This window comes from Phodopus roborovskii, unplaced genomic scaffold (assembly GCF_943737965.1).
Source record: "Phodopus roborovskii unplaced genomic scaffold, PHOROB, whole genome shotgun sequence".
Taxonomy (NCBI): domain Eukaryota; kingdom Metazoa; phylum Chordata; class Mammalia; order Rodentia; family Cricetidae; genus Phodopus; species Phodopus roborovskii.
Window position 1 is genome coordinate 6,206,298 of NW_026126417.1, and position 25,643 is coordinate 6,231,940.

The window sequence follows — 25,643 nt, forward strand, 5'->3', positions numbered from 1 at the left end:
CAATACCTCTGACCTCTGTTGGTATCTGCATTCATGTGTACCTCCAAAGATAAAAATAAGTCATTAAAACTTTCAGGACACAGAGTATAGGTTGTTTAAATATTCTAGATTCCATTCTTTTGCTTGATGCATTGAGTGTCTTTTGTTGGTGACCTAACAACACTGTTACTTCCAAGTAGAGCAGTCATTGGCACATAATTCAGTGGATTATTTCTAAAGCAAATGTGATGTATTATCTTTAAGGTAATACTTTTCATGTTCTATCTATATAACATATATATATATATATATATACATTTGTATTCACTACATATGAATTATTTTACTTTCTATTGCAAAAGGAAAGCGGGATGTTTATATGGGATGTGTTTCTTCATGTAATTTGAAAATTCAGATTTATTGCTACAATCAGACTGGATTGATAAAAAGATTTATCTTGTGAAGTCTGGAATATATTCACTAGTCTGTGTGTTCTCCCTCTCCTTTCCAATGAAACACTTGTTAAGCCCTTATTATCATTTGTTTGATTTTGTGGATATGGTATCATAGAACTTATTTTTAAGTAACCCTTAATATGTGAGGAATGAAGAATAGTGTCAATTGGATATTTACTATGAAGGTATCGAAAACATTGTTTGAAGCTAATTGGGTGAAACACAAATGCTTTCAAAAATGTTCTGCTAATATGTTGATGTAAGTATCCCTTTTTCCCTTTTGCATTCAAAGATGAGACATTTTGAGAAATTTAATGGCTGTATTATTTGTTTGTTTTGTTTTAGGTCACAGGGTGTATACATTGCAAAATGGCTATCTGGGATGTAGTCTAGAGGTAGACAGTGAGCTTAGTGTACACAGGCCCTGGATTCAATATCTAACACCAACCAATGAGCAACACACACACACACACACACACCCCAAACCAAACCAATATGGTAACTATGAAATTCCCACCTATTGTAAGGTGTCATGGTATGTAGCTTTAATTGCAGTATTTGGGAGGCTGAGGCAGATAGCAAGTTTGAGAGCATCCTGTTTTCCATAGTAAGACCTATCTCAATTTAAACAAAAGGGAATGAAAATGTATCTCAGGGTTTGATTGTTTATGTGGGATGAATAAGCTGGGTTTGATCTTTAGTACTGTTGGGGGAGGGATAAGAGTGTGGAGGGAGAAATGAATACCCAAACATGCCCAGTTGAACATTAAGTTGTAGCTTAATTCAGGGTGTGCTTCAGGAATACAGACTGGACTGAGGCTGTCTTGTCAGAGACTCTTGGCCAAAAGATTTCACAAAGTGATCACATTTTCTTGTTTGGTGTCTATGAGTACTCTTCAAAGCTAAGTCTTCTCAAAACTAAGTTGAATATATTAACTTAGCATTATGAGAACAATAAATAGAACAGCATGAAATAAAGGATGAACCAAATGAAATAAAATATTTATATTCTCTTTTGTGCTCTACTTTACCTTTTAGACAAGATTGGGTGAGCCCTGGGTGCTGTGGTCATAGATTAAAATTTAAGTTTTAAATACATATTTTAAAGTTCTGAACCTACTCTTTAGAGATAATTAAATTAACAAGTATATTGCAGAAACTGAGTTACTAATTTTCATATTGATAAGGGTTAAAAATAGATGGTTTTACAGTTTATAAAGCCACCACAAAAGTTGTATTTATTGGCTGGGTGATGTTGGTGCACACCTTTAATCCTAGCACTTGTGAGGCAGAGGCAGGCAGATGTCTGTGATTTTGAGGCCAGCATGGTGTACAGAGCTAGTTCCAGCGTAGCAGAGCTGTTACATACAGAAACCCTGCCTCAAAACTTGCTGCTCTAAAATAATAAGTTGTATTTATTTAATTATTTAGTTAAATTTTTTTTGCATTTTATGTTGTCCTCAGACATTCATTTTGCTTGCATTCTGTAATTGTAGATCTAGTCATCATGCCCATTGAGAAATTACATTTATATTATATATGTGTGTTCACCTAGGTTTCTTATTTCATGTAAGGAAATCAGTCACTTTGACTTGTTTACATGATGAGACTTAAATTTTTTATTTGTGTATTAAACATTTCATGTTACTGAGCTTTCTCCTAAGTATTGGGTCTTTAAAAAAAAAAAAAAAAAATTAGAAACTGAGCTGGAGAGGTGGCTCAGCACTGAAGAGCACTACTTGTTGTTCCAGAGGACCTGAGTTCAATTCTCAGCACCCACATGGCAGCTCACAACTTTCTGTAACTCCCATTGAAGGAGATCTCACACCCTCACACAGATGTATATGCAGTCAAAACACTAATGTACATTTTAAAAAATTAGAAGCCTCAAGTGATCATATTTTCTCTATATTTTCTCTTCAAGATTTGTTGATCTACAGAATGCTTCGATATTCACATTTTTGTAGAATGCACAAAGGACTGTTTTACTGCTGGGCGGAGTCTGGTGCATTTAATTTGGGTGTCTGTCCACAAGCAATGCACACAACAGCAGCAGTGCACACTGAATATGAATCCTTGGAAGAGACAGCTCTGTGTGACACTAGGAAGGTACATAGATCTGCAGAGAAAGATTCTGAAGCCATGGCTAAATTACATATTCCAGTAATGGTAGACGAAGTTGTTCATTGCTTGACACCACAAAAAGGGCAGGTAAGTTGATTTTTAAAATCATTTTAACTTTTATTGAGTTATGATTCACTGTTTAAAAATATATAATTGGGTGTTCTTTAGTGTATTGTTGTGCTTATGAAGCCACCACTATCATTTAGTTTAGGATATTTTTACAATATAGATAAGCCTCATATCCAGTGGCAGTTGGTCTCTTGTTTACTTTTCTCTGGACCTTGAAAACCACTAAATTATTTTATGTTATTTTGAATTTGCCTAAAATTGTTGTTATGCTTACATTCATTTTGCTTAATGTGTTTTAAAGGTTTACTCATGTTGCAGCATGCGGCTTTTTAGTTTTATCCATATATATGTATGTGTGCATGTATGCAGGCATGCGTTTTAGGCATCAAATCCAGAGTGTCACAGACATCAGTCAGTACAACCACAACCCTACTTTCTCCTTTTTTACTGCAGAGTTATCCATATTATGGGTATAATACATTTTGTTTAGCCATTTGTCTGTGGATCTCTTTATGTTATTTACTATTTTGTGGTTATTATGGATGCAAGTTTTATGAACATTTGTTCACAAGATTTTGTGTGGTTGCGTGATTTTAATTCTGTCATGTATATACCCACAGATACAATGTTCTAGTGATTGGCAATTTAGAATCTGAGAAATCATTTACTTGAGTTGATTAGTTTTACCAAATCACAGCTGTCAGAATGGTACACACTTCCTGAGAGGTTGAGTATGAAAACTCAATTCCAGAACAGTTTCTTGAGAATTTTATAATCTTTTTAGGAATGATTAAAGACAAGATTGGTTTCTGAGCCCCTGTTGCTATTTTTTTTAGCTCTGCATATTCAGTACCCATCTGTGTTATTCAGAAATCTCCAGAAATTCGAAATCAGTTTGTGTGTGTGTGTGTTTTCCTATTTCTATAATAAAATACCTGAAGCGTGATGAATTGCAGCCTCAGTTTTAAAGTCTGATCTTCCACATGGATTGGCAGTTGCTATAATGGAGACTTTCTTGTCTGTATCACATGGTAGTGAATAGCATTATAGAGGTCACATGTACAAGAGGGAGAGACTTGTACAGTGAGATGGGAAGCTAAACCACGAGGAGAGACCAGTCTTACTCATTTATAGCAAGTCTCATGTAAGAAGTCCATCATTTTCTTCTGAGAGTAGTACCCTTAATGACCCTAACCCTCTTGCCACTGTAGTGGTTGAAAGAGCAAGTGAAATGGCAGGTAAGGGAAGACTGATGTGTGTATGTCTTTGTGCATATATGCTCATGTGGGTTATGGGATGGAAGGAGGGTAGGAGGGAGAGGGAGAGTGCTAAGAGAAGAGGGACAGAGATAGGGAGGACAATGGAGGGTGGAAGATAGATAGTAAAGAATTGACAGTAAAGAGCAAATTGGAGTCCTTTACCTATAGGAATGGTTGACACGCTAGAGACCCAGGGAGGTAACTGCTCTAGAGTGTTGTAGATGGTTCTTCTTGCCAGCCTGGTCCCACAGCTGCATCAGCGCCAAATAAACACACAGGTGTTATATTAATTATAAAGTGGCTTGAGCTACTTATTGGCAAGCTCTGACTTAATTATTAATTTGTAATTACTAATCTATGTATTTCTACATGGTCTGATCTTACCAGAGAATGCCTGACTCACACCCTCTCTTTCTGGGCTCACATGACAATTCCTTTCTGACTATACTTCCCAGAATTCTCTTAGTCTGGTAGCCCTGACTATCCTTTCTTCCTGGCCAATAGCTAGACAGTGCTTTATTCATTAACCAATAAGAGGAATATATGTACAGAAAGGCATCAGTAGATCACTCTTTTTTATTAAGTTTTTTTTTCTGTTCATATTATGAAAGGTTATTAGCTTTATTTAGAGCCTGCCAATTTAAATATTGCTATTTTTCTAAAATCACCTTCACAGAAACTTCTAGACTAGTGTTTGATCACATTTGGACACTCTGACTTGATTATATTAATGCATGGAATTAACCATCATCTCAACCTTACTAATTGTTTTATAGGCAGGAGTAAATGAAATTTGTATGAAATACGTTAAGATTATATAGAAAGGTTACACAAATGTTAGGCATCTAATATTCCAAAAGAAAAAAAAATACAATCTTCTGATAATTTTGTGTATTCATTAAAGAAACCTATCATGCTAAAATCTCTTCAATTGTCAGCTTAAAATAGAGTTAATTTCCTTATGTGTTGACTTCAGAAATGGTATAAATGGTATGTCTTATCTTCACTACTGAATATAATATATATATGTATATATATATATATATTATATCTACATATCTAAGACATATGACAGTCCTTTCATTTTAGAAGGACTTCTAAGGCTGGGCCTACTGGCTTATTCATTTAATTCCAGCACTTGGGAGGTAGAACTAGGGAAATCTCTCTGAGTTTGAGGCCAGCCAGGTCTACATAGTAAGACTGTATTTCAGTAATAACAATAATAAAAGGGGGAAAAAGTCACACATTGCTTTTTTCAGTGTATGGGAGGCATGGTGATTCATGGTTAAGATCAAGGACTCTAGAATTATATATATATATATATATATATATATATATATATATATATATATATGCACAAACACAGAATCCTCGCATTAATCATTTTTTCTAGAGATTTCTATACATAAATTCAAGTAAACTAGGCTCATTGGAGGTTGCTCATCTACCGGTTATAAGAGATATATTTGTTTTATCACAAAAGCATTTTTTAACCTTACCCCAGGCAGTATATAATTAACAAAATTTATCTGGCCATTTCAAAAGAGTTCATGTGTGTAAGGCCTTTGGTAAATGCTGTCAAATAGTAGGAACTTTAAATACATGTAGATATAGATTTACATTCACAAAAGGTGAAATTTACTGTTGCATAAAACTCATGAGAAGAAATTTTATTCCCCATAGACACTGATAATAGAAGGTTAACAAAACCCATGGTAAAGTGCTACTTATGCATAATCACAGCCAAAGGTCTGGGAAGTAATTCTAAATATATTTAAATTATTGAAATATATATGTTCTGTTTTATGCACATATACACACAAATGAAAGTATAAAGTGGGGACTGGGTGTAAGTGGCCTCTAATTGATTTCTGGACCTCAACAATAAAAGTACATTTTGTCAATTTGCTTCTCTCTCTTGGGAGTAGTAACATTTATTTTGTGCTTACCCATATATTAGAAAAAGAAACAAAAAGAAACTAGTGAATCTTTACTGTGGAACAAACATAGGTGATTCTACATCTTGACCCATGCTGTTATTTCATTCTGTTCAGGTTCTTGGGAAAAATTTAATCCTAGTTTATTTTGACATTTCCATTGTTCTGATTTCAGTTTGATATTCTAGGAACTTTTAATAGAAAGTTTAATTTTATGAAAGTTATTTCTGAAAATTTTCAAGTGAGGCACACATAGAGATAATGTTATTTTTACCTTTTCAGCTGGCTGGCAGGCAGCTTTATTCACTATTCCCTTAATCCTCAAGTAATAAAGAACTGGTGACAGTCCTTGGACACGGAAGGTCTTCATTGCATCTAGAATCCATTATTTGCTCCTCTCCTTCCTGTGCTTTTCCCCAAACCATTTTACTTCGTGAACTATGAGTCATGCATTCGCTTGTACCTTGCACCCACTTAATTATTATTTTCCACATCTCCTTCAGTGGTAGATTTAGAGAGGGAACTTTTGATCATAACAGGAACTTATAAAAGCATATTGTTTTAAGTGAAGTCTGGTGTAACAAGTCTTTTTCTGTCTACCCCCCCCAACCTGGGGCCAGCTCCCAAATAATGACATGGAGACTTCTTATTAATTATGAGAGCTTGGCATATAACTTATGCTTGTTCCTAATTAGTTGTTATAACTTAAGTTAACCCTTTTATATTAATCAATGTTCTATCACTTGGCATTACCTTTCTTTCATCTTGTACCTCCCATTTCCTCTCCATATTCCAGGTGTCTCTTGTGTGCTTAGGTTCTTCCTCCTCCTCTTCCTTTCCCTCTCTGGAAATCCCGCCTATGCCTCCTGCCTAATTATTGGCCCTTCAGCTTTTTATTACACCAATCACAGCAAATAAATCTCCACACCCTGTTCAAACATCCCACAAACAGTCTAGGGGAATATTACAGTTACTTCTTTTTATTTAACGTTTAAAAGATTATGACCTAATGAAGCTATTGATTTTGGAAATTTGTTCAAAATTGCAGCTAAGTTTGCAAATATAATGACTATTTAGTAGTGTGAATTTTAAGGAAAAGAACTGCTTGTCTTCTACTGCTTAGGTGGTACAGAAAAGCTGAATGAATCATGTTTTCTCTTTTTGTTTAGTTTTTGTCTATTTGAATGTTACTTGATTTGATTGTGTAAGTCAATCCCAGTGCCTGACACTCTATAGGTGAACACCATTACTTTTTGTAAGAATGTACTGGTTACCTAAAAATATTTTTCCTGTTTCAGAAATATATTATTCTTGGTTACATTGATCAATTTTTCATTATCTGAAATGTGGACATAATATCTTACCTACTTGATGACACGATAGCAATTTAGAGGGCCTAATTTGGGCCTATGCAGTTTACTTCTCTATGAACTGGCCCTTTGGAGCCCTTTCTCTTTCCAGGGATACCTTGCTCAGTCTAGATAAAGAGATGAGGGACTTGGTCCTGACTCAAAGTGAGGCACCAGATTTCCTTCACTCCCCATGGGAAGCCTCACCCTCTCTGAGGAGTGGATGGGGCTTGGTGTCAGGGGAGCATATGAGGAGGTAAGGGAGTGGTAACTGGGATTGGTATGTAAAATGAGAGAAGTTTGTTTTGAGAATAAAAAAAGATAAAAATATCACATAGCACATTAAGTGGCCTTTATGTTGAATTGTTCTTTAGTGTGGTAATTCTAATGATATGCAGGTAGATGTGACTCTTGGCTCTGTAGTAGGGTCAGCTGTATCGTTCTAGGGACAACTTGTAAGTTTGAGTGCTGTTCCTGTTCCCTATTTCAAGCTGACAGCCTGGTATCATGGCATGCACATTTGTCTGCCCTGCTTAAGCTTTCTAGCCACTGTAATCCAGTCATGCAGTATAGTACTGTTTTCTTAGTCTGATCTTCCACTTGCTTTTCCCTGTGTCCCTTGGGGAATATCTTCATATTTCAAAATTTGCTAAGTGTTTTGGAAAAGCTAGTCACTGACCTCCCTCCTTCCCTCTTTCCCTCCTTCCCTCCCTTCCTTCCTTCTTTCCTTCATTTCAAATATGCTAATGCAGTATGTAGCCTAGGCTAGCACTGAGGTAATCCTTCTGACATATCCTCATGAGCCCTTAGGCATTAGTCTCCTTTGCCTTCTTAGAACATTGCCTATTTCAAAGAGAAGAAATGCTTTGCATTATGTGATATTTTTTGGTTGGTAAAGGCTCATTCAAATCAAGGATAATGTCTTTTATTTTTTATATTCACAGTGCCTATAGGGTGCCTAACTTATATGTTATGATAATGAATACTGATTGAAGTATAACTGTAGTGGTAATTTGAGATGTTGATTTAACCTAATTGGCTTTCTTTTTCACATATCAAGATCTGAGGACAGTGCTATCATTGGATGTCATGATAATTTTTTTTTCTTAATTTGTTCAATAAATTTATGAAGAACTCTTTGCTCCTTCTGGTACTATATTATGAAAGGGCTTCAAAAGGGTGTTCACCTTGGACTGTAGGTGCAGCTCTGTCGGAGAGTGCTGGACTGAGCCTCCAAAACCTCAGCAGATATAGTTCTGAGCCTGGTCTCTAATATGGCCAGCGGGTCAATTCAGCTTGAGCAGAGCATCATGGTTAAATAGAACACTTCAAAGGCAAATTATCCTTTTGGAATAAGCAGTGTTTTCTTCATGTTCTATAGTTTCTGGAAATAGATGGTTGCTTTGTTTTTATTTCTAAAAATACAAGTAGCTGGGCGGTGGTGGCACATGCCTTTAATCCCAGCATCTGGAGGCAGAGGCAGAGGCAGAGATAGAGGTAGAGGCAGAGGCAGGTGGATCTCTGTGAGTTCGAGACTAGCCTGGTCTTTAAGAGCTAGTTCCAGGACAGCCTCCAAAGCCACAGACAAACCTTGTCTCAAAAATATCAAAAAGCAAACAAAAAACAAGTAAAATAATTGTTTCATTAACTTCACTTTTGTGGATTTTATGTTATTTTACATATTTATTCTATGAGTGCTTCTAAAAAATATCCATAATATATTTAAAAATTGCAATAGAATTTGTCATGGTTGTACCATGGTCACACCTAAAACATCACTGTTCTATGTATGAAAAGTTGGTGTTGATCATACATCCCCAGGGTAAAGAATTTTAATGTAAGGGAAAATGTATTAGTCAGGGTTCTCTAGAGTAACAGAATTTACAGGACGAATCTCTTTATATGTGGAAAGGGGATTTACTAGAATGACTTACAGACCACAATCTAGATAATACAACAATGGCTATTCATGAACAGGAAGTCCAAGAATCCAGTAGTTGCTCATTCCACTAGACTGGATGTTTCAGTTTATCTTCATTATAAGCTGGAAACCTGAAGAAGTAGGTTCTAATGCCAGTGAAGGAATGGATTTGCTTTCAAGGTGAGGGCAAGCAGGCAAAGAGCAAAAGCTCCTCTTTCCATGCCTTTAGATAAGCTTCCAGCAGAAGGTTTAACCAAGATTAAAGGTGTGAAGGTGTGTCTTCTCACCTCAAGATCCAGATTACAGATGGATTTTCTTACTTCAAATTAAGGGGGGAAAAAAAATCCCATTCTGGATTGCCTCCCCCTCTTTGACTTTAGTTAATCCAGATGTAGTCAGGTTGACAACTATGAGTAGTTGTCCCTGAAAAGAAATAATAATAATTTTACAAAACCCTTAAATTACAGTTTATTTAGCGTTATGAAGTTACATTTTTTCCTTTTATCAGTTAATGTAAACAAGTGTTTGATATGTTCCTTAAATTTCAATGAATGATGAAACTGTTTACATTGGATTTAACAATTACTTTTTATATACAACACCAAAGGCATGGGCAATAACAAAAAGAATTGATCATTTAGACTTTATTAAAATTTTAATTTCTTCTCCATGAAAGACATTGCCAGGAGATGTAAAGCCATGTGAAAGACTGGGAGAAAGTATTTGCAAAAGTACCTATGCTAACAAACTCTTCTCTAAAACATGCAATACATCCTCAAAACTCAGCAAGAGAACAGCCTAAGACCTCCATGTACAGCTCATCAAAGAAACAGCTGACAGATAAGCTTGTGACCTGGTGGTCCCACCATATATCATCAGGTGAAAGCTGAATAAGACAATAGTGAGATACCACTGCATACAGGCACTTGAAGTAGTAACTGCTGACAGGATGGAGAGCATCAGGGACTCCAGTGCTTTACAAATCCACTAAGATAATCGTTTTCTCGCTATAAAGTCAGTGGTCATTCTTATTGCTATTTTCCCCAAAGAATAAAAACATGGTCACATAAAAATCTGCATAATGATGTTTATAGCAGCTTTTTTTATACCTACCTAAATTTGTAATGAACATAATATCTGTCAGTAATAAATTCACTATACTGTGCTAGATAATGTAATACTTTTCAGTGCTAAAAGTAATTATCATGTAATGAAAAGAAGAAACTCAAGTTCATATTACTCCATGTAGGAACCAATCAGATAACATTTGGTAATCCAAATGTAAACTGTGTTTGTTGTGTGATAAACACAAAACATTGAAAATTCATCAGTTTACAATGCATGTACCAATCTGTGCAGCTGCTACTGGGGGTAGCTGTACATTAGGGGGATAGAGAATGTGTCCTTTCCTCTTAATTTTTCTATAAATTCAAAACAACTCAAAAATCGTGTTTAAAAATCAATAGTCCAAAGAGAACAAAAAATAAATCTTGAGAAAACTAGTATCCTTCTATTCTAAAAGTCATGTGCTTAATTTTAATTATTTAAGGACCATTCTGTTTCAGTAGAGAAAACAGAAGTCTGTTTTATATGGAAGCCCATAGAAAAGAAGAAAGAAGTTAGTGAGGTTGTTCTGTTCACAGACATTCATATGAGTCATCCTGGGACTGGTTACTGTCTATTTAGGTCAGCACTAGACCCTGATCAATAGTCTAATCATAGCTCATGCATGAGGCTATGTCCAGTGGTCCTCTCCTCACTGTTCTTCTCAGTTCCATATTGTTTTTGTGAAGAGTGGTAGGAAGTGTACCTTGACCTTTTGAATTTTCATAACATTTTACTTAACTTTCTTCTACTGCCTTCTCATAACAAAACTACTGGGCTTTGAGTAGCATACGTAAAATGTTATTTTACAATGAACAAAGTTGCAAAGCCTTACAGTGACTCATCATGTAATGTTCTCTGTACCCTTTTTGCCTTTTTTCCTTTGTGATTGAGTGTTAGTGACTTTCTCCTTTAGGTAAAACAAATGCCATCCATTTACAGATTTTGTTTTGCTTGCTGAATGTTGTTTCACAATGTTGTTTCAGAAAGTATTTACATGCATTTTTGTAGATACTTATTTCTCATTCATAAAACTTTATTTGGCTTAGTTAGTCTATATTTGGAAAATCATTGTAATACACTATACTAATTTAAGCATTTATTTTATCTGCTCTGATTGTTTGCTCTTTACTTTTATATTGTATATATCTATACTGAATTTCCAGGCAAAGTAACTTTTATGCATTTTTAATCCACAGTAAAAGCTATGGATACTTGAATATATTCATAAAGATGGAATATTTTTCACTTGAGGCCAATATATGCTGTAAAGAGTATTACTAATAATAGTATAGTGTCAGACTATGTTACAGTTGCAGAACACATTCACACATTATTGTCTCTACTTTTTATTAGCACCAATCATTTAGGCATTTTGTAAAAACTATTATGTGATTTATAGAAAAGAGAGCAACCATCTCCTGTGCGTCTTTCTGTTGGTTTAGAACTGTATAGTCACAAATGATACCAATTTGATGTCAGAACTTGTTTGATATGACTACACAGTGTGCTTTTTTTCTTATTAAGAGTACCAGTCCTTAAATTCTAACGGACAGCTCATAATATTTTCAGTGCCTACGTCATGTTCCTTAATCACTTAAGACAGCACATTTGACCTAATATCTCTTGAGATGAGGATACCAGCCTACTAAGCAGCATGTGAGAAAATGGCTGTGTAGTTGTTTAAAGCACAATGGGTTCTTGCTTTTGCAGCCCTCACAGAGAAATCTAGGTCTGTGTCTTTGGCCAGCCCATTGGATTTTTCAGCTCTGCACTCTAGATTGGTCTCTTGTGAGGACGTCTTTTATTTGTAATGACAAATTAGGATGAGAAATTGTTTAAATAAAGTTATATAAAAGCTAATGTAAAACTGTAACAGGTTGAGAAATGAAGATAAAATTGTGATGTGAGCAGGGCACTTTAAAGGAATGACTTGAAAGAACAATATTAATACTTGAAGAGTAAAGCTACTCTGAATTTCTGTTACCTTCTTTCTTTGATTTTTTTGGGGGGGGAGTGGGCATCTATCACTGTGGTCAGTTTTATTGTTAGCTTGCTGAAGAAATAATGAAGAAATTAAAACTTGGTCTTCTACCTCTTCCACCTTTAAGTAAATACATATGAATATTTTAATGTTTTCAATTATTCTTATGAAACCAACATTTTATAATTTTAGGAGAAAAGCATGGTTTTTCTTTAAATGAAAGTGATAAATAGAAGCTTACTGAACAACTGGGGTAGAACACATATTTATATAGGTGTGAGGTTTATCCAAACACCAAAGTAAATAAATTAAATGAAAACTTGACTCCTTCTATGAGTGAAAATGAACCAATGTCTCCATTGGGGCATTATTATTCTGATTTAGACAGAGTGCTGTATATCCTAAGCTGTCCTTGAACTTATTATGTATCTAACATAACTTTGAACTTCTGATCTTTGTGCTTCCAGCTCTGAAGTGCTGGATCCATAGGTGTGTGTTACTATGACAGATTTGTGTGATGCTGGTTATTGAACCTAGGGCCCTATGCAGACTAGGCAAATGCTCACCAATTTATTCTGTTCCTTGACTCACTCTCCAGGGAATTTATAACTTAAATATAGACTGAGAATTTAATGTCAATATAAGAAATGTTTCAGAATCTTATTTTAGTAAATATCATGTAGTAGTAGCTTTTGCTAAATTTAAATTTTCTTCTGAGGATTTTTCACTTAAAGGCATGCTTTGGAGGCACAGTCCAGGACAGGAAAGTTCAGGTGTCCAGTACTTACATCACCCATTTATATGTGGCTAGTATTTGGAGTTGGTGCTTCTAGAGGTGATTAGAATGGGATTGAATCAGTGATAGCATTACATCAGTGTCTTTATAAGAAAAGAAAGAGACCCAAGTTAGTATGCTCACTGTGTGTCACCATGGTCTTGCAATATGTCACATAAAAACGGATACTCTCCTTACTAATTAGAGTGTTTCTACAATACTTATGATATACTTTTTTCTTGCTACTATTAATATTGCACCTGAAATAATAAGACAACTGCTTTCTGGTCTAATGTTTTTCTAGGTTCTATCTAAAACTGTATCGATAAAGTGACCCTAAATTATTTCAAAGAAGATTTACTGTTATTACACTAAACCTGGCAGATTTACTTATAAAAACACATACTAATGAAATTGTCCAGATAGTTCAGTTTGCCACCTTCATACATAGAAAGTTGCTCATTTCTGGTCCACTATTTGGATTTTTGTGTATTCCCCTTTATGAATTTTCCCTTTATTGCCTTGAGCTAATGTTCATTCTATTAGCTCATCACCTTTCAGAGCATTTTCTGGGTTTTGTCTGATTTAAGTGACTAGGAGGATTCATTTGAGTTATGAATTGGGTTCCTTAATTACATTTTTTTTTGTTACCTACTAGGTGAATTATATTTTATACCTAATAAAGAAAACAGAGAAGCCTTCTTGTATGCAAGCTGGTGAATGCCATGTGGGACTTTTCTTATGTTACAATTTTAACCAAAGTAGAAACCTTGTTTTCATATTTCTATATTAATGGTATTGCAAATCATAGATTGAAGATATATTGAGCAGAAGTATAATTAACCCATTTTCTCTATAAATGAATGTGTGCTACTATTATTATTAATTTGTTATGTTATGATAATATTTATGTGTTGGAATTTTAGATGCAGATTTGGTGTTATAAACATGGTGGAGACTTTAAGATTTACAAACCTAGTAGAGGTCCTTGAGCTACTGGGTAATACAGTGAGGCCTAGACCTAGTCTCAAAAACTAGATAGATAGTTAGATAGATAGATGATAAGCAGATAGATGGAATGATTAGGAGGAATACAGACTATGCCATTTTGAAAGCCATAATTTAGATAGTATTGTTCAGTAGATGAGATTGGTCCTTTTCTTAGTTTCTTTCCCCAGTGCTATGGAAACAGCAACACAGTGCAGGAAAGGCTCACAGTTCCAGACTATAGTCAGTCATTATAGGGAGACAAGCTGGTGGTAACTTGATCCACAGTCAAGAGCATAGAATAATGAATGCGTGCATGCATGCTAGTATTTCGTTCAGTTCCCTTCTCATTGAATCTAGTACCTCCTTCATATGGAATGATACTGTCTATAGTGGGTGGGTCAAGATGATCTCTACTCTGGCCAGGGAAATAGGTAAGCTAACTGCAGATTTTAACCTCTCCAGCATCTACTCCAAAACCTAGTACCACAGTCTTACTCGCAGTTCTGCAGCAGAACTCCCTTCCCTACCCTCTACTTCTTCTAGTGATCACACAAATATTTATCCCAGCCCCCAGATCCAATAGGCATTCCCCAGGATCCAACAGGACACTCTGGCTAGCAAAGCAGGTCAGTTAAATGCACATCCTCACCTCTCCCTTCATCTCTCCAAGGCCAGGCCCTCAGTCTCATCCCCATCTCTGTAGCAGACCACATGCTGCAGTTTTTCCTCAATGTCTATCTCCATTCCCAGGGGACTGAGCATATCCTAGTAGGACACCCTGCTTTGCTCCCTTCTGTGGACCCTCTCAGCCCTCTAATTCCTAGTCATATTTAAGCAATATCTATCTACAAATCTAGCTCTACAAAAGGTACTAGACAAACAACCCAGATGTTTGCCAAAATTTTCTCTATAAATTGATGACAAGGGCCCATTGTTGAAGACAACACATAGAACTCATTGAACATGGAGAAGTCGTTGTTATACCTACATAAAACCTTCACCTCTATGCTCTAGCATCTTTGGTACAAGAAGGTACTCTGTATGCTATCAAAGCAGAAATGTAAACATCAAACCAGCCATAAATCCTTTAATGTACAATAATGTTCTGACTGAAAGATATGCTACTGTAATTGTGGCACAAAGTTTGTGGAACTAACCAATATCTGATTTGATGGGAAGTCCACTCTTTAAGGTGGCATTTTCTTGGTTAATGATTGATGTGGGAGGGCCCAGCTTATTGTTGACTGCTCTCCGCCTACAGTTGGCAGTGCTATCCCTGAGCAGGTGGTTCTGGATTATACAAGAAAGCTAACTGACCAAGCCATGGAGACAAGCTAGTAATCAATGTTCATCCATGACCTCTATATCTGTTCCTGCTTTGGTTTTCCCTTAAAACGGTAAGATGAAATAATCTCTTTGCCCCTCTTCGCCCCCAACCAAGTTGCTTTTGATCATGGTGTTTATTACAGAAACAGGAGGAAACTAGGACCTCAGGTATTCTAAATTATGTCAGGTTGACTCTTAAAACTCTTAATCTTATAAGTCCCTATACAGTTAACTATGCTAATAATACTAATTGAAAAACTAAGTATTATGAAAGGCATATTATTCATATTAGAGATGACAATTATGTCAAATTAGGGGCATAAAAATACAGTATTTGAAGCTGGCACTTACAAATGGCTTCTTTATTTTTCTTGAGGACTTAGGTATTTTATTAATGTAAGATTCATGAGATATAATGGTAATGGTCACCTGACCTGGTTTTTACTTGTGTATTGTTACCATTGATATGACCTTGAAATGCTACTTTGTTTGTGCACATCTTAGTTCTTAGTATGGAAAATGAAATCTTTGGAATTATATTCTCCTCAAAGGCCTTTGATAAGAAGTACTTGCTTTCTGGAAGTACTTGCTTCTTCTCTGTGTACACCTGTGTGTGTCTTGGGGAACTGACTTTTGGCTTCTGGTTCACTAAGACAATTGGGCAACACCAGAAGAAGATGTGCTGTTTATGATTACATGAAGTAGTAGTATTGAATCCATGGTGCCTTACTTGTATTGCTTTGAATTGGCAGCTCTCTCTTGAAGACTGTATGTACCTCTATAAGAAAGCACTTAGTATGGATAACTATCTCTGTCTAGATTATGTTAATTACTTCTTTTATTTTTGGAGCTTTGAGATATCAATGTCTTTTCCTAGAATACCTCCAGGGAGTTTGTATTATTCCATCTCTTCTGTCTACATGTTAGTAATTGATTATTTAAACTATCCTCAAATTACCAAGTTTGTGCATGTACTATCCTATTCTTCCCCAACTTTAGGCTGAACATATTTTATTTTCTTGGAATGACTTGCTACTCTTCTATCTAGAGGCCTTATTGACTTTAGTGTGTCATTAGGAGTCGGCTTATAACAGGAATATTCTTGGAAGGGACTAACTTCTATCTAGTATTTTATTATCAGTAATCCCAATTAACTTTCAGTGTTATTTAGTTTAGAGGGATGCATGGATGAATGTATGTATGCACCTGTCCTCACCTTATAATTAGTGATAGTTCAGTAATAGTTGACTCATTTTATTACTTAAATCATTTTCTTGCAGATTTTTATTATTTGGCCAATCAACTCAAGATTCATGGAGGGTTTTAAATTTTTATTTTTTTCTATTGCTCTTTTTGTTTTTCCATTTCTTTTGCAGCAATGAGGACACTTTGAAGAGTTTTAAGGTAGGAATGAATGGCATTGTTAAGTTACCATTTTTATATGCCACTTAATTGGCAGAAGTTGGTTCTATCATGTTTTCTGGGATCAAACTCAGTCATCAGGTGGACAGGCTTGATATTAAGTACCATTACCAGCTGAGCCATTTCATCAGTTCATGACTTGATGTTTAGAAATAGAGAGATAATCTTGGTAGCTATTTGCCTGCTGTGCACAGTAATTATAGTCCTATAAAATTCATGTATTGAGTATCACACTATACTGCATAAATATATACTATTATTACAGGTCAATTAAATGCATTTTATGCTATGAATGATGCTGTTTGGCTTCAGACAGCATTGTTTCTGTTTTCTCCCTTCATAATAGACACTACAACTCATGTAGAATTTAGACCATTTATTTTATGGTCCTGCATTTATGCTCTCCAGTGTGTCAAGTATTTTTCTTTTAATCACATGTAATGGTTTGAAAGAAAACAGCCACCAAAGTGGGTGGCACTATTAGGAGGTGTGGTTTTGTTGGAGTGGGTATGCTTTGTTGGAGGAAGTGTATCACTGGAGGTAATTAAGGTATCTTTTGCTCAAGCATCCCTCAGTGTGACTGTCAGTCGACTTCCTGTCACCTGCAAACCAAGATGTGGCCAGCACCATGTGTGCCTGCATGCCTCCATGCTCCTTGCCATGCTCCTTGTGATGATAATGAAATGAATTTCTGAAACTGTAAGCGAACCACCACAGTTAAATGATTTTTTTTTTTTATAAGAATTGCTGTGGCCTTGGTGTCTCTTCACAGCAATAAAACCTCTAACTAAGACATCTTACTTGTTAAGTACCAATGGCATCCTCAGGTTCTTTTGTTACACACAGTCCAAACACATTTTCGAATGTTCCCATTGAGCCATACTGAGTTAGATGAAAGAAGGCGTAGAACACTGCGTGTGTTAAACTCATAGAGAAGGAAGTTTCCTAAATATACAGGAGTCTACAGGTGCATAACTTGGGTGTGGTGCAAGGGAGTAAGGTTTTCTTCCCATCTCCGCTGCTTGTTCATCTTTCCTCTTGTGCTAAATTATGCCTCTTGTAGTCACCTGGTTTCCTGGTTATGGTAGAAAATAGTGGCTTAATTGAGAATTATTGATTATATTTGGTAAACAGTATAATAAATTTTCTTTTCACTAATTAGCATGTCTTTTTCCTCTACTGTACATCCAGGCATTTATCCTTCATTTAAATGCAGGCACAAAAGCCTACCATTTCCCATGTGAATGTTTATTTCTATGCTTTCTTCTTGCTATAAATAGATCTTTTGCATAAAAATACAATCATTGCATTTTTATGTTTGTTTATGAGCAAAATCAAGTATATTGATTCAGTGTGCTCAGTGAAGATGATCATGCCATCCTTTTCTTCAATTTAAGCATTATGTAAAAAAATAAGAATTTTATTACACCTGTGCGTGCATACCTGCATGGTGCGTGTGTGTGTGCATACATGTGTGTACCTGGGTTTGTATGTGTGTATTTGTTCATATACCATAGCATAGCGTATATATGGGACATCAGAGGAAATTTAGTGGAATAAGTTAGTTCTCTGCTTCTACCTTTACATAGGTTTCAAGAATGAACTCAGGTAACTTGATTTCAGATGATAAGTGTTTTAGCTGATGAGCCATCCTATCAACCCCAGAATCATCTTTGGCTAATTTAAAACTTTTTGTTGTTTTGAAAGGACCATCTCATTGGTGGCAGTTTACTTGTGATCTAAATCAATACAAGCATCACTTTTCAAAATATAAAGGGTATAAAATCTAGCCTAGTGGAGCTAGATACTTTGCTTTATTTAAATTAGGTGGCTTCTATATCATGGAACACGACACTTGATTTCAAAGAACAATTTGGGATATAAATGAATCTTTTATCCACAGATTTCAAGAAGGTCTCATATTTTTCTTTAGCTTTGTTTGTAAAGTAAAATCCATAGTAAAGCTTAGTATTTCCTGAAATATATTCTGTTTTAGTCTCTTTCTTAGAAGAAATACACCTTCATTGGAAATAACTGTGAAAAGCTATGTTATGCTTTTTGGATCTCCAAGAAGGGAAGCCAGAGTTGTTAAAATGAAAACTCTTTTTTATTCTGTAAAGGTCATAGTGAAAGATATGGTCTTGAAATAGAACACTGTAATACTGGTCACATAACTCATTTAAATAGTTCTGGGTAATTATATCATAATTATATGTATGGATGACATGTCTTTATTAAGTTACTTTTTTCCATATTAAAATGTATATTATTGTGTGAGAAAATTACATATTTCATAAAATTCAATTTATTCTTGTTCTTTAACATTAGAACATCAACCAGAGTTAAAGAAGTAGGAAATACCATTTTCTTTTATCATATCCTTAAAAAATAAGCATTTCTATTAGTTGTATTAATTGATATAATCATCTAAGTGAATTGATTTTAGTGCTTTTCTCCCTCTGCTGTACTAAGGTTCAAATCCATTTCTTGTGTGTGTGTTAAGTGAAGGTTTTTCCATGAGGCTACCTCTCTCCAGGTTCAGCTGCCTTCAGATTCTCCCATTGGAGATTCTCCAATGAGGCTTTCCTATATTATAATTGAATTTATATTTATTCTTGAAAGGAGTTTTTAGTGATCTAAGGAATGTGGAACATTCCAGCATTTTTATCTCTGATACATGATTGGGTTGTTCTAAACAGGATCCTGAAAACTTATGTCAGAGCTTAGAAACTTATACCTTGTGCTGGTGGGCTATTGACACCTTCTGTGTAAGCCTAGTGTCCTGAGAACAGTTCCTAAGACCCATTTATAGGTCAAGGATGTGAAACTGTTCCACATTGCTGTCCTCTGGCCTCTGTAGTGGCCATTGTCACACATTCCATCAAGCATATAAAGACTCATGCAAATAAGTAAAAATAAATAGATAAATGCAGTGCATATGGAATTTAATCACAGTTTATAAGCCCTACTAAATAAAAAGTGTAATTTGTGATAATTTTAAAAACATGTCAGAAAGAATTCTATCCTAACTGGGGGTATTGCTTAAAATTAGTCTAAAAGAGTAACAAGAGTAAGATGTGAGAATGTGCCAATTTTATAGCTTTTTCTTTTAAAAAAATATTTCAGAATATTTAAGATAGCTTTTGATGTAGCTGGGTTTGACTGGTGTTTGAAAATGAAAGAAGCTCCACATTGATTTAAAAAACACCTTAAATGACAGAGAATTTGGTGCCTTGGAGATGGGAGTTATGATGTAGGTTCAATGTCATAAGGCAGTTTCAGGCTCAATGTAGTCCCTTAAGTATAGGTTCTAGAGTATAGCAGGTTAGGGAATGTTTTGAAAGGGTAAGAGTTTAGATTAGATTAGTATAGGTATGGCAAAAGATAGGCAGATTTGAAAGGTTGTAATTTTTTTTTTTTATTAATTATAGTGGCTATTCTACAAAAATGTATCCCTTGTCTTTTCTCTCTTGTTCCTAAATTTGTAATTGTCCTTCCCATATTGAATCGGGCTGACCAATGTAATTAAGTAAATATTTGTATAAATGATGTTTCACTTCTATCGGTGAATCAAAATTCTCATGCTATTTCTTTGATTGTTTACTGTGAGGACAGCTGCTATGCCACTACAATTCTTAGGATGCTGAGGAAAGGCCTTCTGTATCTTTGTTTTTCATTTTGTTTTTGTGGTGATAGAGATTTAACTTGGAGGAACTTGGGTACTTTAGGTGAATCCTCAACCACTGAGGTGTTTCTCCCATAAGGGAGAACAAAGTTGCTCCTAAGGTCTCCAGACATCCTTGGGGGATGCCAATCTTTTAGTTTTAAACAGACTGCGTGAATACATCTGTAGCTCATAGTGACTGCAAGCATATGAGAGCCATATGTGAAAATCACCTGATTAAGCTGCTTCAGAGTTCCTGATTCATAAACTTTGAGGTAATAAAATCTTCGCTTTAACATTTAAATCTTGGGGTGGGCATCGAAAAGTAATACATACTCAATTCAAAGTAAAATTTTAACAGTAATGACTGCAATAAAAGAATGGATGTGCCATTATGAAATTGGCTAATAAGGATTTCAATTTAATATGTGTATTTTGGAAAGTCTTGTGAACTGAGAGTCAAGGAACAGGAAAGAACAGTTCTGACAAAGGAAATAATATGTAAAATGGCCCCACTGTGGGAAAAGGCAGGGTACTTTTGAGAAATTGAAAGACAAATGTGGTTTAAATGTAGACAGCAAAGAAGAGATGGAAGAAGGTCAGAACATGTTATGCCTGAGGTCACATTATTTATTTATTGGAAGATGGACTTGAGTGGTAGCCTTTTAAATGGCAAGATATGGGAAGATTTGAAAGGATGCAAAATAAACAATATGGGGGGATAATAAAAGAGGAAAAGTGTTATTAAGTTTAAGGTACTGTGGGCCATGTTATTCATTGTATGGATGTATGGGAACCTTTTTAATTTTTAAAATTTATTTTACTTTGTATTTTTTTTAGGGATAGGGTGGTAGTGGTAGTTAGGGATAGGTGGTACCCAGCACTTGGTAGGCAAAGGCATGAAGATCTCAATGAGTTTTAGGCCAGCCTAGTCTACAAAGTGAGTTCCAGGACAGCCAGGGCTGTTACACAGAAACTCTGTCTTGAGAAACAAATAAAAAAAAAAAAACAAAGATCTCCTGTGTTGTATTGGACATCATTTTAGCTTTTGTGATACACATATTAGAATTTCAGGAATCATCAGATGTATAATTAGGAACTAGATGAGAAATACTATCATGAGACAGAGTTTGTCAGAACAGGTTTTTATTACCATAACCATATGATACATTCCTTCACAAACCTTTGGCTAAAAGAACAGAGTCACTGAAAAATAATTTCAAAGTAACATGTATTATTCATGTATATTTCTCAAAAACAAAAAGAATGCTTGAACCCAGCAGTAATTTCGAATATTGCATTTATTCCCTTCCTTAACCTCTGTCTTTATTAAATGCCATGTTGTTTTTTCTCATTTATTCTTTCCATCCCTGCTTCTTTTCTTTCCCTCTGTTTTCCTTTCCTTTTATAAAACTCCTCGAGATGTTGTCTCTACTCACATCTAATCATTCTCCTTTTTTTTCTTTTTCTTTCTTTTTTTATTTTTTTTAATTCTGTATTACTTTGAGACAACTCTGCCTACTTTGACAACATTAGAATTTCCTTGCAGCTGAGGATAAGTGTAATCAGGTGCCCAAAGCCAGATGTACTTAGATGACTTAAGGACAGGAAATTCAGAGAATACCGCCAACAGGGTACAGTAATGACTTTTGTCATGTAACTGAGTTGAAAATTTTCTTCTCATTTAGTAGCTGAAATCATGTTCGATCGTTAATGACTGGGTATAGGAGCGTAAGCCCATTTGGTGTATTAAAATCTATTGACGTGTGACTGGAACTTCCGGACTGACTTTTACGTTGGTCCACAGCAGGTCTCTTTGGAAACCTTTACTGACATTTCAGATTCAAGTTCGGTTCTTCTGTAGCAGGACCTTATATGCTATTATCATCTTTCCTACTGCTGTGATAATTCAATTGAATGAGGTTCCTAATGCACTCCAGCCTCCACAAGCCTGGGAGGCAAGTTAAACACCATGAGTTCAGTAAGTACTAGCTTACTGTTTAAGTATAACGAGATTCAGTAAATATTTTTTTAATTCAGACAGGTATTCTCACTAGGCTCATTAGGTTACATTAGTATATAACAACACTTCTTGCTTAGCTTATTGTTAAAATATATAGACATGCTCATTAGCAAATAACATAAAGTCTTTGAACTTGAGATCCTTCTCCAAAGTTCTGTCTTTGAACTCAGTGTAACTTAATGTCTATAAAAACAAAACAAAACAAAACTTCGGGGGAGATAAAAATGTATGAAGAACTACAGAGTACTTGTACTGTATCAGGCTGATTGATATTCCTAAATTGTTTCCCCTGAACCGTGGTTCATCATTACTCTGTAGCTCACACCGAGGGTCATTAAAACTAATGCAACTCTTGAAGTCACTATTGTGTTTGCTGCTTTTATCAAAGGGCACAACCATTTTGTATCATATGAGTAGTAATCATACTATTGGTTAGTCATACCATTGATTCTTTTTTTATACTTTGTAAAATTTGCCTGACTTTATTGCCATCTCTTTCTTTTTGGCATTCTCATTTCTTTGCCTTTTTACCGTGTACTAAATTATCCTTGAATATTATCTTACTTTTCAAAAAAATATTTCTATTACCAAAAGTCATATGAGTTATAAGGAAATAATGTATTTTTATCAAGATTTAGACATGTTTTAGTATCATTAGGATGGTAAGCAGGTTTTGTGCTTTTGAGCCTAATGTTGAGGTATCCTTATTTTCACTTAAAAAATTACCAATAATATGTTTTAAAGATAATGTTGCCACAGAGGGTGGAAATGTCCACAATGATAGAATAGCCTATATATCTCCCTTAACATTAGCAGCTCAAGAATAAAAAGCCAATTCACATAAAAAAAAATAATCTTGTGTATGTCAGTTTATAAGCACATCTCTATACTTGGTACTTCTTTCCATAAATAATTTAAAATTTGAGGATTGCCATAGTAATAAGAACACTATTGTGTATTACTGCTTTATTGTCAAGCATGTTCTGCTCACATTTGGTACAAAGACGTACCTGTAAGCAAAACACCCATGCACATAAAATAAATAATAAAACTAAACAGAAAAATAGTGTTAGCTACTAGTTCTGAAATTTCAGTGTCTTTTATTCTTTTGATTTTTAATTTCATTTTAAGGAATTCATATGAGTCAAATGATTTCACCAGTGTTCAAGGAATTTCATGTCTGCCTTATTTAATAGGTAAAAAAAAATCACATTTTATTCAATTATAAAATATGAAGTAATATAGTATGTTAAATAATTCATAGTATGATTCTTAAGTATCTTTAATAAGAAAGCTTTAATTGAATATGTTGTATTTTCATTACTGATTTTGCTTCTTGGTTTGGGTGTGGTATTGGAGAGAATGTTCATTTGCATACATTTGTCTTTATATAAAATCTAGAGCCTGAAAAATAGTCACATGACATATAAAATTATTTTGTTTGTTGATTTAGTTTTAACCTTGCCTCTCACTGGATTTTTTGGATTCTCCAGTATGTTAAGATAGTCTGTGGTTTATTTGGTGGCTTTCCAAAGGAAGATGCTTTTTATTTTCCTTTTTAGACAATGAACTTTTATTCTTATTTTAAAACTACGGTTTTATTCTTGTTTTAAAACTATTCTGTCAATTCCAAAGCATTTAAAACCTCAAAAAAATAATTTCCTATATACCTTTGTGCTTTTGTGAAGTGAGTTAGGTAAACAATCACATTTTATATAAAAAGCAGGTATTGCTATAAAGGATGAATTGGATAGAGAGTCAACTAAGATGGGGAGAGAAAGAGGGGCTAATTTAGAGAAGGGAGGGAAGAGGGATAAATGACACTAAGGATGTTTGAAAACACTATAGGAAACGTATCTTAGGCTTGATTAAAATAATTGTATGACATATATGTAAATATATGTATACACACACAGAGTTTGAATTAAGTTATACCAATTGGAGTGATAAAATTCTCCCCACAAGAGCCTTAGAGCATCTTAAATCCAAAAATAAAAACAAAAAAATTTATTGCTAGAATGGAAAACCATTCCCTGAGTTATTGGTCAAAGGAGTTGAAGTAATTTCCCAAATAATATAAACTATTCCCTTTAGTCTTTTTTTTTTTTTGCTGTCCAGAATTTGAATGTAAGGCCCTATTGCTGAAGACTCCACACATGTTTGACATAGGACTTGTAGGAATACTGCTGTAATTGACTTGGAAGCTTCCTCCACAAAGAATGGCTCTCATAGTATTGACTAATGCTATGGAAGATGCTAAAGGAGAAAAGCAACCAACAATGTTCCCCGTTCTCATGCACCCTTACACCTATGAAACACAATTATCAACATGGCACTTTTATCTTGGGGGTTGCATTTAAGGTCCACTCAGTAGAAAACAATATTATAAACCTAGCCAACACCTATTGCTGGTGAGGCCATAGATCCTGGAAGAGAATGTACCATGGCCACTTTCCTAAACCAATATAATTTCTAACTGCATTCCAAATATTATCTTTTTACCTACAAATAAGTGTAGATCTCACTCCTCTTCAAAGAATCTTTTTTTTTTTTTTGCAGACCAAGACAATTACAGTAATACCACTACTCAAAATGCAGAGAAAAACTGATCATTATGTGTCCAACTCTAATTGATACAACCAAACACAAACCTTACACATAAAGCTCAAGGAATATTGCAGAAAAGGGGATGGAAAGATTGAAAGAGCCAGAGGATGAGGATTTCTGCTGTGAGATATAGTCTTGTATATATGACAGGGAAGCTACAGCTATGAATCCTTAACAGTCTACTCACCTAAACAAAAACTGTATAATGACACCCGTTGGCATGCTGATATGAATAAGAGATACCTTATAAGGCCCCACCTCTAAATGAAGAGTTACAGGTAATTAATGGATACTGGGAATGGAAGAATTAAGCTTCCCCAGGACCTAGACCTTGATAGGCCCTTGAAGGTACCCTAAGTACCTTCATATAATAGCAAAATCAAATGGACTGAGCAGGACACACACACATGGCACATATGCACACATGTGAGAAGGAGTAGGATGAGTTGGAGGGAGAAGGGCTGGTTGGAAATGATATAGATTTGATACTCATGATATTCTCAAAGGGAAATAAAACCAGCCAGCCAGCCAGCCAGCCGGCCAACCTAACAACCAATTAACCAATAAGCCAACCAAAACCCTTAAGTTAAAAGCAAAACCAAACTCCCAGTTATTGATTGGTCTTCTTTATTTTCTTTAGGGAACCATTTAAAAT

The 25,643-nt window shown here is 35.1% G+C and overlaps 1 protein-coding gene across 1 annotated transcript in view; it reads left to right on the plus strand.

The window, feature by feature from the left end:
- The window catches only part of Mettl15 (methyltransferase like 15), a 156,164-nt gene that overhangs the window by 3,569 nt on the left and 126,952 nt on the right, over positions 1-25,643 (plus strand). The window contains 1 exon segment of the mRNA XM_051183804.1: positions 2,359-2,645. Coding sequence (XP_051039761.1) covers positions 2,376-2,645 — 270 coding nt within the window. The 5' untranslated portion in view covers positions 2,359-2,375.